The sequence below is a fragment of the Eumetopias jubatus genome, unplaced genomic scaffold (assembly GCF_037043125.1).
Source record: "Eumetopias jubatus isolate StellerSeaLion01/CBP00866 unplaced genomic scaffold, mEumJub1_p1.0 scaffold_14, whole genome shotgun sequence".
Taxonomy (NCBI): Eukaryota; Metazoa; Chordata; class Mammalia; order Carnivora; family Otariidae; genus Eumetopias; species Eumetopias jubatus.
In genome coordinates this window covers 65,668,469-65,681,254 of record NW_028274820.1, presented here as the reverse complement: position 1 = coordinate 65,681,254, position 12,786 = coordinate 65,668,469, and the positions used below count along the sequence as shown (strand labels likewise).

The 12,786-nt window shown below is 43.1% G+C and overlaps 1 protein-coding gene across 2 annotated transcripts in view; it reads right to left on the bottom strand.

Annotated features, from left to right (window-relative positions):
* Positions 1-12,786, bottom strand: part of BMPER (BMP binding endothelial regulator) — a 238,766-nt gene that overhangs the window by 201,664 nt on the left and 24,316 nt on the right. For both annotated transcript variants that reach the window (XM_028092257.2, XM_088018714.1), the window contains exon 3: positions 8,167-8,266. In XM_028092257.2, coding sequence (XP_027948058.1) covers positions 8,167-8,266 — 100 coding nt within the window. The remainder of the gene's footprint in view (positions 1-8,166; positions 8,267-12,786) is intronic.

The following is a 12,786-nucleotide window of genomic DNA, read 5'->3' as shown; positions in this document are numbered from 1 at the left end:
ACTGTGTTTGTCTCTCAATGATCTCATCTGTTTTCATCAAACAATATTGAGTTTTTTCAAATTAGATTAATCTTTGCCCTCTCGTTAGGCTATTTGGATGAAATTTATAACCCTTTTTACATAAAATAATCTCAGAAGTACACTGAAATACCTGCTTGAGAAGAACTAGTTATAATTTACTTACTTTTCTGTTTTAAGGAATATTTTGACTTCATAACAGTTAAAAACAATCTGGTAAGCTGTGCCATCCCATAAATACCTGGCATGTAGATCAGTAAATACTTGGATAAATGAATGAAACATATAAGCAACCTAATTGAAGCAAACAGGAACACAAATGCATGCATGCACACACACATACACAACACACACACACACACACACACACACACAACCTTCCTAAGAATTCTTCTGAAAATATTAATTTTGATATTTCCGTCTGGAAGCAGATCTATCCTACAACTTACTTTTCAATAACAACATCTTTTTCAGAGGAAAATAAGTCGAAGCCATGACAGGATTCTATTACATTTTTATCTGATCCCTTCTCTCTCCCCCAAACAATCAACAAATCAACAAAAACTTATGCCAGATTTGTTTTAATTCAGTGGGTCTAAAGGAAATCCCAGAAACTGGCATTTTATCAAGTTCCCTAAATGATGATGAGTGGCAGATAATGTCTAAGAACTATTTCATGTCTCTGGGTGTACCATGACCTGCACCTGGGAGCTTTCCCTTGAACAGCCCTCTTTGGATGTGATGAATTCCTTGTTCATGCAAGTGAGCCGCCCCTTCTGGAAAGCCTTCCCTGCAACACTCCCCAGTCCCGTGCACATGGGCGGTCCTCCTTCCCTTCACTCTGGCACACCTTCCCTAAAGAACATCCCTACTGGACACTATTCCTCTGCCCCTGGGTAGAGCAAGGTTCTTGAGGGCATGGACACTCTCTGGCTGAGCCGTGGGTCACTGACACCTCGGCAAATGAATGATTTAACTTCTCTGGGCCCTTAGTTACTTCATATGTAAAATGAGAAAGATAGAAATTACCTCCCTGCTGTGAGCACTAAGTGGTGAGTGTAAACCAACTAACACAGTATCCTGCATGGTGGGAAAACAAGTCCCTTCAGCACTACTACTCTGAAGAAAATAGTGAGCCTAAGGTCTGAAAACTAATCTTCAATTCCACACCTCACTACCCAAAGAGGGTCAAGGACACTAACTGGAAAGGCAAAGCCCATGGCTGTTACAAGCCTTGGAGTCAGAGCTCTTGGGAGATACAAGCAGGTTCCACTTTTAATCACACTGGAAGGTGATCATGTATAAAAGATTGTGTTTTCCTATAGGAACAACATCATCAGGAATGTGTGTTCCTCATCAGCAGCCTGGCCTCAAACGAAGAATGGGAATAACTTGTAAAGACCCTTAAAGAATGGTCATGATCATAAAGACCAAGATCCAATAAATATAAACGTCTGTAATTATTTAAAGGAATGAAATTAGGCCCCACATAATCATAAATAAGCTATGAACACTAATTACAGAAGTGGCCAAATATATGATGGTGCACATAGAATAAAATATGGGCACAAACATAGACATTGCATAATACAAGATTTTTATGTGGTCCAAACTTCTTTAAGACAGGCCAAGAAAGAATGAGCTGATAATATGTCTTCTCCTCTCCATACTTTCCACATATTAGAAGTATCAAAACAAAAAGTGATAACCTCAGAGCACTTTCAAATGCTTCAAATGTGGACTACACTTGATGATTAGGATGACAAAGATACCAAGAATGGTATTTCTCATTGAAAGATCATTCTTAGAAATATGAGGCAAGGAAAACATTTCCCCCTTTCTTTATCTAGCCTCTGTTCTAAATTTAGTCGATTCCAAACTGCAGTTTGCCAGCACTGGGCCAAATTCTGAGAAAATAGTATCATTCGAGTCTTAACTTGTTGACAATTGTCAGTGCTTTCTAGAATACACTGAAAAGCACGAAAGCAATTGATAGCCCTCAGCTAGGTTCTTCACACTTGCTACCACTTCTCACCGAACCACAGAAAGGGGAAGGAAAATAGCCCCTGTAACTAGGGGAGGAAGTCCAGAACAAGGGAAGAAGGGCGATACGAGTGTCCATGTAGCAGTCGAAAATGAGGAATCAGCAGGAGGAGGAGGGGCAAGGTTTGAAGGCTAAGGTAGCCAACATGTCTCAACGTCGCCGTGTGTAACACTCACTCTCCCTCCTCTCGCCCAACACCTCTCAGGAAGAAAGGGCCTAAAAACTGTGAGGGCAAGAGGAAAGGAACTGCCTTGGAAAAGGCTTGCCTTTTTTGGAGCCCACCGAGTAATGTCCTTTTCAACTGAACATTTGCACACCTCCCCCATGGCACACTGGGTTCCAGGTTTCTGTCCTTAAGAAACATACACATGTGTGCATAACAGTCATGGCAAGCTGGTTCCCTTCTTAGCAAAAAACCAAAACTCTAAACATCAGTGGGGAGATGTTACATAAAGTACTGTACATGTATGCTATGGAATCCATACAAGGGTTAAAAAACATGAACTGGCACGGGAAAGTTCCTAAGTCCTACTATTGTTGAAATACTTTTAAAAAGCAAACTGTAAAAGATGATGTAACATTTAATTCCATTTGTGTAAAAATAAAACCATACATACGAAATTACGTACATATGTATATGCATATATGTGTGAATGAATACGTAATAAACTGAAGAAGGTCTGGGAAAGACCTAATAAACTGAAAAGAGTTGTTATTTCTGAGAAGAGTGGATTTTTGTAGTTCAAATAAGACTTTTTTCCCCTCTTGTTTAAATTTTTTGGTATGATAATGTATTAATGTAGCAAGTATCAAACTGAAGTTAAAATTATATAATTATGCTAGAAAGGGAAAGAGGAAGAGAGAAAAGTCCCAATGAATGATGGGAGATGGGTAACCAGTTCTGGGGGATCGAGCTCTCCCCCATTTATTACACAATTGAATAACTGGGAACAAATTTTGATAAACATTCACCAGCACTTCAATTTTGAGTTATAATTTCTTGGTCATTATCTATTTTACTTTATCTCTTACACCATCATTGTAGTAATCTATAATTTCCAAAAAGGAGGGGACATAGAGTCAGAGAAACACGGTGGCCTCACAGCTACAAAGGTCAAGGAGAGTTTTCACCTCAAAGTAGTTATCAACCAACAGCCTGTAAGTATGTCGTTCTCATTCCTTCATCAAGAAGGCTCACCCTCTGTGCTCCTGTCCTTTCTTCATCTGGTAGCAGTGGTTCTCAAGCCTCAGCCCCCATGAGAGGCCCAGTGGAGACCTGGAAATGCAGACTCAGGGACCCAGGCCCAGGGCTTCTGATACAGCAGGCCTGCAAGCCTCCTGGTGAGACCACACTCTGTGCCCCATCTCCAACATTTTCTAGCTCTGTGATCTTGGGAAAGTCACTAAACCTCTCAGTGCTACCATTTTTTCACTTGCAAAATGGGGTTATGATAGTACCTACCTCACTAAGCTGTGGGGATTTCATGCCTGGCTCTGAGTAAGGATTACCTGTAGTAGCTGCTCTTATTTTGATGAAGAAGATGATGATCTCAGTTACTATAATTATTAGGGGGCAAGGCCCAGGAATCTACATTTAACAGGTGATTCTGTAGTCCACTGCATTTTGAGAATCACTGCTTACACTCCTGAGTCCCTCAGGTAGGAGAAAGGACAGACAAAAAACAATGCTCAAGGGAAAAGTCAAAGCAGCTAGCCAGCTTTCACTACTGCTTCGCCCAGTTAGCAATGCTGGATTTCACCTTCCTGCATGCCTGCTGATGGTAGAAGGGTTCTTCCAGAAGGGCTCTCTCTGCTGGGAAGCCTGGTAGGTCCACACCCTCCACCCATTCCATCAGGTAGGATACGCGTTGCGCTCACCTCTCCAACAGGCCTGACCACACTGTGGCCTAATCTGTTTGGTGAGCAACTTTAGAATGAGCCTTCGGTGGTACCCCTGAATGTAAATGCCCTTCAAAATACAGATGAATTAAGTCCATCAGCTCTCTGCTTACCATGTATTAACTCATCCAAAACCAGACGCTCCATTTCTTTGCTAAGGAAAATTAATTGCCTATTATTCCCTGATCTGATCAAAATTATATGACCCTGAGACAATCTTGCCTAAACATCATTCTGCTCTAAAACACAGTATTATCAACAAACTTCTCATTAATACGATTCCTTCCTGAGTCACCCTCCTTGAATCGGAAAAGCCAAAACCCCCAGTGTTGGCATGGAGGACGCTGTTTGGAAGAGGACTTATGAGAAACGGCTACCATCTCTGAATTTCTGCTGCACACTAAGGGTTTGTTGTTGCCCCCCTGTGTGAACAAAGGGCACAAGAGGGTTAAGGAGAGGGCCATCCAGATTCCTTTGGAAACCAAATCCAGAATGGTCTGTGGGTTAACGCTAACATCTTCTCTCTACCCAGGTACTGCTCCTTTGATTCTCCCTTTCCCGTCCTTCCTTCACTGTACCTGCTCTTTGGTTTCAGCTGTTTGGCTTTAATCTTTCCCAGTGCTAAAATCCAAGATACGACCTCGATGCCCAAAAATGGAGAATGACCCAGTGAATGGTGATACCTTCCCACAACAGAATTGTATGCACTGGGTGTTACACGCAAACAATGAATCATGGATCACCACATCAAAAACTAATGATGTATTGTATGGTGACTAACATCACATAATAAAATTAAATTAAATTTAAAAAAAAGAATCATACGTACCCATCAAGGGCGAATATTTCCAAATAAGTTGAAAAGATATTATGCCCTGAAGTTAAGTGGAATTTTTTTTTAAATAATGCAACATAAGTTCTAAGATATTAGCTAGATAAACACTTTTACACAGAAAAAAATACAGAAAGAAATACACCAAATATTAACAATTGTAACTTCTGGGTGGTGGGATTATGAGTAAATTTATTTTCCGCTTTCCCACAGTTCAGACTATTTTTCAAAGCTTCTTCTATGAGCATATGTTACTATTCTGATCAGAAAAAACATAAACCAGCAGCTATGAGCAAATACAATTGTGTCCCTTAAAATCAAGGAGACAAATTCTGTGTGATGGAGTAGAAATAGAGAAAATGAAGTAGGTAACTCTAACATCAACCACCAGAGCTTGAGAAATCTGACGCATTCATGAGTCTCTCTCACCAAGGACCACCTCAGGGCAGGTTGGGGATTTTGATCTCCCCCAAAAGGCTGACACCACTATCAGAAAGAGATCTCAGGACACTGAATTCGCTGGTCTATTTTTGGGCCCAGTTTAATTTGAAGTAGCTTATCTTCTTAAGCCCAAAAGAACACTCAGGAAATGGATGTGTCTTGGGTGTCTCTTCCCCTTAGAAGATTAGGATAATCAGAGATGAGTAAGAATGATGATGCAGAAAATAGCAGGACAAGCAGGAAAGACCGTGACACAGTACAGCGACAGGAAGTTCCCTTCTGTGTCACAGTTAATGGGGAAACGAACCAAAAGCCTTGGGCATGTTCCCTTAACACATGACACCTCCCTTCTGTGGTAGCCAACTGGCCTCTCACTGGCAAGGCAGCCTTGCTAATCACGGAAAGATAAAAGATGGCAAATAAGCAGTTTAAAAATGAAAGAATGAAAAGAGGGGCTTCTTTAAGGTGAAACAACAGTAACTTGGACATACATTGGCTTGCTAATGTGTTTTCGCTGGAATCACTTTATCTGACCATCTGCTTGGGAGATTCCTGACAAATGAACATTTCAGCCCTTGCACTGATAGCTCCCGGAAGTCACATGGGTAAAACATCTGACTCCCATCTCACAGGAAGGGGGTGATAGATAAATGGTTGACTGAGAAGGCTCTGAAAAAATATCATCCACCCTATTTGTCCCTGTTCCGAAAGTCTTCAGAAGGTATGTTTTTTATAGTCAAGCCCAACAAGTATTTAAAGAGCACCTACTATACTTACATTAACTGAGAAATGCTTACACACCAGGCACTGTGTTAAGCACTTTGAATGGACCTTTCCATTCAATTCCCTCCAATGCAATTAATTATCCCCATCTTATAGGAGGGAACTGGGGGAGACAGATTCCAAGTCTCCACCTGTTCAAGTGGAAATGTTGGTGTATGCTTTTTCCTGGGCTGCCATACTAAATTACCACAAGCTTGGTGGCTTAAAACAACAGACGTTTATTCTCTCATAACTCTGGAGACCAGGAGCCCCAAATCAGGGTGTTGGCAGGACCACACTTCATCTGAAGACTCTAGGGAAGAGCCCCTCTTTGTTTTCTCCTTCCTCCTGGTGACTCCAGGTGCTCCTCGGCTTGTGGTGGCATAACTCTAATCTCTGCCTCTGTTGAGTTTTATTTTGCTTTTTTAGTTTGTAATTTTTTAACAATTATTATAATTTTCTACAATAACCATGGTTATTAATATGTAATTGGGCATTAATTCTTGAAATGGGATTTTATGTAACAGTGCATTTTGAAAAGTTCACAGGATCTTTGTTCAACACTGAGACTTTTGGGTTGTCATTAGAAACGGGCTTTAGAATATTATGGAATATTAAGTCATAGAGATGAGTGGCTCACCCCAGGAATAGAGTCAATGGTACTGTAACAGTGTATACTTGTATGGTGAGAGATGGTAGCTACACTTGTGAACATAGCATAACATATCGTTTGCAAACCACTATGCTGTACACCTCAAACTAATGTAACCTTGTGAGGCAACTATACTTCATTGAGAAAACATTTTTTTAATGGGCTTTAGTTAGCCTGGTATCTGTAGAGTTCTTCTGAGGGTTTTTTAAACCTTCCCACCATCCAAAAAAAAAAAAGAAAAAGTGTATATTCTTCTGGGGGATACAAATCACCTGGTACTAGGTCAAGATCTAGTTTAGTGGTTTCCCCATCCAGACTGCACACTAAATCTCTTGGGAGCTTTTTATTAAAAAAAGGATGCCTAGGGGCATCTGGGATACCTCCCCAGAGAAACTGAATCGGAGTCCCAGGAAACAGAGCCCAGGTACTTATATCTGCCTCTCTCATAATATGGTTGTCTTCTCTGTGTGTCTGTCTGTCTCCTCTTCTTGATGTAAAGACACTAGTCATATTGGATTTGGGGCCACCCTCATCCAGTATGACTTGATCTTCACTAATTACACTTCCAAAGATCCGATTTCCAAATAAGGTCACATTCTGAGGTTCCTAGTGGATGAGAACTTTGGCAAACACTGTGCACCCCGGGACTGCAGGATGCTGGCATGGCCGTGTGACTGCAGAGCCCACATCCTGAGCTACGATGCTCTCAGTGCCTCCTGAGACCCCACTCTGTTAGACACTATCCACACACATGCTAGGTGATGTCAGAGTATGATCTGGCTCCCGTCCCCGAGGAGCTAATGATTTACTGAATGCAAATGAGGTGATGAAGGAGGAAAAGTACATATCGGAAATACCTCTGTGGACCTCGGTGTGCCACAGAAACATGGAGGGGAAGGGACAAGTGATGGCTGGGGGCCTTGAGCATCTGGACCCATGGAGAGGAGAGGCCTGAGCTGAGGCCAAGAGGCAACACCACCACGAAGAGCATGCTCAGGACAGAGTGCATGCCCTGGAGGACCATGGGAAATGAAGTTGGTGTAAGGATACTTTAGAGAGGTTTCAAAGGCAAGGGAAGGAACTCTGATTCAATTTGGAAGGAAAGAAAAAATTAATCGGGGCCAAAATGATAAAATTCAGGCTTAATTTAAAGACTCCTCTGGCAGAGTAAGGCAGGGTAAGCGTGCAGCCTGGAAAAATGGCTGACACTTCTTGACAAAATAAGCTGTGCGCATGTGTGTACCAACACCCAGGGGCATCATGTTCGCATCTTCTCTGTCACATTTCAGCAACTTGCCTTAGAAAGTAAACTGAACCTGCAGATGTTCACCAAACCTTCACCCCTCTGTTAGGAGAGTCCCCGTTACTACCAACCTCCCCAAACTCACACAGACTAGCTTCCCTCCCAACACCCACTTGCACCCCAGCCAAGAGCTGAGTGAAGAGGAAGGTGAGAAAAAGAGAAATAAAAATGCCAAAGCAGCAGCCAGAAGAGAAGGCGGCCAAGACATAAATCACCTTTGCACCGCTCACAACAGGCTCCCCTCTGCTTGATGGCGAGGGCACAGTCTCTCGACAGCACGGGGCACTTCTCTCTCTTACAGGTCACTTCCTTGTTCTAGGCAGAAAGAGACAAGAGACATTTGAAAGAAGCTCCAAACAGAACCCCCCGAACGCTGACACATGCCTGAGGTTTTGCTAGCCTCCCTCTTCCGATCTTGCTTTCATCTTGGCAAGAAACACTCATGCGAGCATTTTGCTCTCTCTGGAACAGAAATATTCATCCAGAAACACAGGACTTTTGAGATTAGGGGCACATGAGAGAGGAATGAAAAGTCCCCTCTTTAGAAACCAACGTCACTTAGATAACTGAATGCCGAGACCAAAGCTTTCTCCCACTCTGTTCTAAGGTTTCTTTTTAGTACACACTACAGAAATGATAATATTTGTGTAAATCATATTTTGCCCATTGGGCTACCTGGGCCAGGACTGCATCGTGAGAACAAAAATATTTGCACACAGCCGTCCAACAATCCTTAATAGTAGAGTGCATTAAAATGCAGCAATCTAAAGTTCCAACTCAAATAATGACAAAGTTGAGTATTGAATCAGCTCAGTAAGAGAAAAAATAATATTCCCCATGCCAAGCAGAGACACAGTCGTCAGTGTTTTATAGCCATGGGACAGCTGCATTATATTAGCACTTATGCTAATGAAGTGTGGTGAACATTTGCATCTTCGGTTTTATCCTGAAAGGTTAGCTGTTAAAATGTCTCAGAGAAGATCCAAACATGATGTATATGCCTGTTTATACACAGGCTAGATCCACGTGTGCCGAAAATACCATGTCACAAAACTTAACAAGATTTGTAAGTTTCTTCTATATGCTATATGCTAGGTGCTATGGCTTTCATTCCTATTAAAATTCTCTGAGATAAGTTATATCACTATCCCCAGTTTATAAACAAGAAAACTGCTGTTCAGAGAAGGTATAAGACCTGAGTAATCGATTCTCTTCTTTTCCCCCTTTTCGGTGTCTTTTATGTGAGAAGGGGGCCTCATGGAGCTAGCCTCATTTACTCCTACAATCCTGTGGTCCTCATCCTAAGGGGTAAATCAGGACCCCTGTGTGGTACTTCACAAAGACTGGCACTGTTGCCCACCCCCTGTAGCTCAGATCTGATGGAAACTAAGGGCCAGGCCTAGATGTTTTCCCAAACTCCCCAGGTAATTCCAATGTGCAGCCAGGGCTGAGAACCACTACTCTGCAGAGAGCATTCTTGTGCCCGGTGAGGCTGAGATGAGTTCGGGAGCTGTCCACAGTCACTCAGTGATGGCAGACGTACCATCTGAACCCAGGTGTCCCAGCTCCAAGCCCTCCCAAGTTGCCCTTTCCTCACCCTGTCCTTTCATAAGGGTGGTAGAATCAAGGTTCCCTGCAAGTCACAGCCCTTCAGTGGATTCTCATAATTTTTCTTAAATTACAAACATAATGCTTAGTATGGTCACAATTCAAATTAAAGAGGTCTGTTTAAAAACTAAGTGTCCCTCCACTACCACTAAAGTAATCATGAACAATGACCAGGTGTATATGCTGTTTGGCATTATTAACAGTGACTTCATTTGGCAGAGTACAGTTCTCGCAAGCCGTCGTTTGATACCGATGCCCCGCCCCACCCCAAGATGTCTGTGAAGTGAACATACTTTCTGAGCAGAACATCTGTTAGCATGGCTCATGCAAACCTGGCCGCAGCTTCGGGGAAGGGCCATCCCCAAGTGCATTTCCTCTCTGAAGGGAAAAATCCTCAGACATGGGGAGTTCAAAGCTCTAAGGGCAGTCACAGTGGGTGACAATTCGGGGTCTGATAAATAGGAAGATGTACACTTTCTTAAATATAGGAACTCTTTGCTAAATTAGAAACCTGGGAGCCAGTCAAAATCCATAACAGGATGCCCAAATTCACAATAAATAGCTTGTAACTACAGTCCAGCACAAAAGTTATTCCAACCAGATGGTTTGTAGCTTCCCATCTGGGTTTTTTTTTTTGTACACACACATGTACACACGTGCACGCACACACACACATACACACACACACACCCCAAACCTAAACTTTAGTTGTAGGTTTAGTGGGGGATTTCCCCCCCTTCTAATAACATTTGGAGTTTTTTTATATTCTACCAAACTGCCATATCTGATCATTTCCCTGGTGTCTAGTTGGCATGGATATGAAGCACATGCTTAGAATCCCAGGACCTCGAAGAAAGTAAGAAAAACTAAAGAATTGCTCATAAGAGGCTGATTCCTCTGTCTCCTTAATTGAGTCCAGCAGCTACAGAGTAAATTTAAGCACAGGTTAATTAAGACCACTTGCTTTGCTTTCACTGATTTTGCCAAAAGACCAAAGCACTGGGCTCCAGCCAGGGGCTCTGGTGAGAAGTGGCGTACACAAAGCCATGCCTGCAGGAGTCCATCTCTACCGGCCTCCTCATCCGCCTGTGAGCCAAGTGTCCTCTGCTCTGAAGCAAGGCCAGGGCTCATTCGGTTCACTTTTCTACTCAAGAAACCTTTTCTGGTGCTGATTCATACTTACCAAATACGTTCTATGTCCAGGGCTCTGCGCTAAGAATTTTACACGCATTATTTCGCACACATGCACGCACACACACACACACACACACACACACACAAATCCAGATCACCCCCATTTTACAGATGGGGAGCCAAGGTTAAGGTTCTTGCCCAGGGTCACACAAAAGGCAGATTTGGAATGCAAACAGAGGTCTGCCTGGCTCCAAAGGCAAACATTTAAATGCTGCACTTTGCTACTTCCCAGACACTCAGGATACGGACAAGAACAAAACAATGTCCTGGCCCCGAGACCCCAGGGGAAACTGGTGCCTCCCCTGTGGTGAAGCGAGCTCTCACAGGAGCTGTGTCATCACCAACCGTGGGAGGGTCTACAAATACCAGCTGCTTTCTGGTCATGAGGATGGTTATGCCACTGGGGACGCAGAGAGGTAGCTGTGCCTATCATTCCTTGAAAGCCAGACTGCCATCCTTGAACAAACTGTCCAGAGGTTCCAGCTTGGGTTTGAACCTCCCCAAATCTAAGCAACAGAGAGAATGGTAGAAAAGCAGTGGAGAAAAATGTCAGAACATTCTAAAAAAAACGGACCTAGCCGGTGTATAAGAGTAATAAACCTTATCACATTTTTCATTCTCAGTCTCTGTCTCCCGGTGTTTATCCCTTTCTAGGGTCAGCCAGCCTGTGATTTACCTGCTGTCAAAGGCGTCGGCATTATTGCCTCCTTTCTGAGAGACCAACTATATCAAAACCCAAAACACAGCCTCTGGAGGCACGTGAAATGAAGTGCCAACATGCAAAAATAAAAGGGGGGCATAGGGAGTAAAAAAGAAAAAGTCTACATGGCTGGCAACAAAGCTCTATAAGGTTGTGAGCCAAACCACAGCCTCAGCCACAGCCAAGTTCAAACAGGATTCCGGCAGCCAGCTTGCTGTGCCTGAGATCTGCCACTAGGTGGTAGCACAGAGTTCCCTGGGCTTCGGAACTGGGACCATGAGACCCGCTAGGGGCTCGCGAACATTCTTCAGCGTCTGGTGTGGAGGGGCATGATCTCTCACTGAAGGGGGGCAGGCGCTATAGAGAAGATAGCCGATCATCACTGTGAGATTCTCCTGTCTGTTTTCTGCAACTAGAAAAAAAAATGTTTTGACATGCTTTTTTTGTTCTATTTCAAGCCAATGTCTCGAAGATATTTTTTTCTAAGATTCTTCCAGGACCAATCCTATTATGAAATATGGAAAGTATTACCTGACCTTTCACTTACATTTAAGAAATAATAAAATAGAAATCTGGAGAGGAAAACACAGCAGCTAATAGGATGAGACTGATCAGGGAGAAATGTCAGCTGGCAAATACTCTATTTTTAGACTCTGAAACAGCATCACAAATCTCTTGAAATAAGAATAAAAACAAAAATACCTGGTGCCCTGCCTGCTGAGACTCCAGGGCCGTGTTAGGAAGGTGGCAGACCCCACGAGTCTCTTCCTCTAGAAGATGGCATTATTTTCCTTCCATCCTTGTCTCTTATGAAAGCAAAGCCTGCCTTGGAGGCAAACAGCTGTCATTTGGCAAACTAGCAAATTCTAAGTGCCAGATCCTTTTTCAGAAAATCAAGAAGGCTGCGAAGTTGTTATACTTCTTTCTGCCCAAATGAACCACACTCAGTATGTCAATGAAGCCTACAGACCAGGTTGTATCAGAGAGGAGATGAAGGGGTTAACAGTGGCTCTCTTCCTTAAATTAGAAACCCTGCCAACTTTCCCTTCCTCCTCCACAGATGCAAAGCTCCCATTCTCATATCATCACTGCAGTCTTATTTGGGGAGGGGCTTATAGATTGTGATGCCCTCAAGAATCCCCCTCCCAAACTGCAAACCTCCATGGGGGCGAACCCATATTAACCCTGAATGGTCTGTACCCTTCATCATCGGCTACTGTCCGGGAGCTGGATGCCCAGCATGACCACTCTCAGAAGTATAGGTACTTAGCAGTGAAGTTCTAGGGCAGCCAAAAAAACGCAGGACGTGACACCCGGGCCATAGTACTCAGTG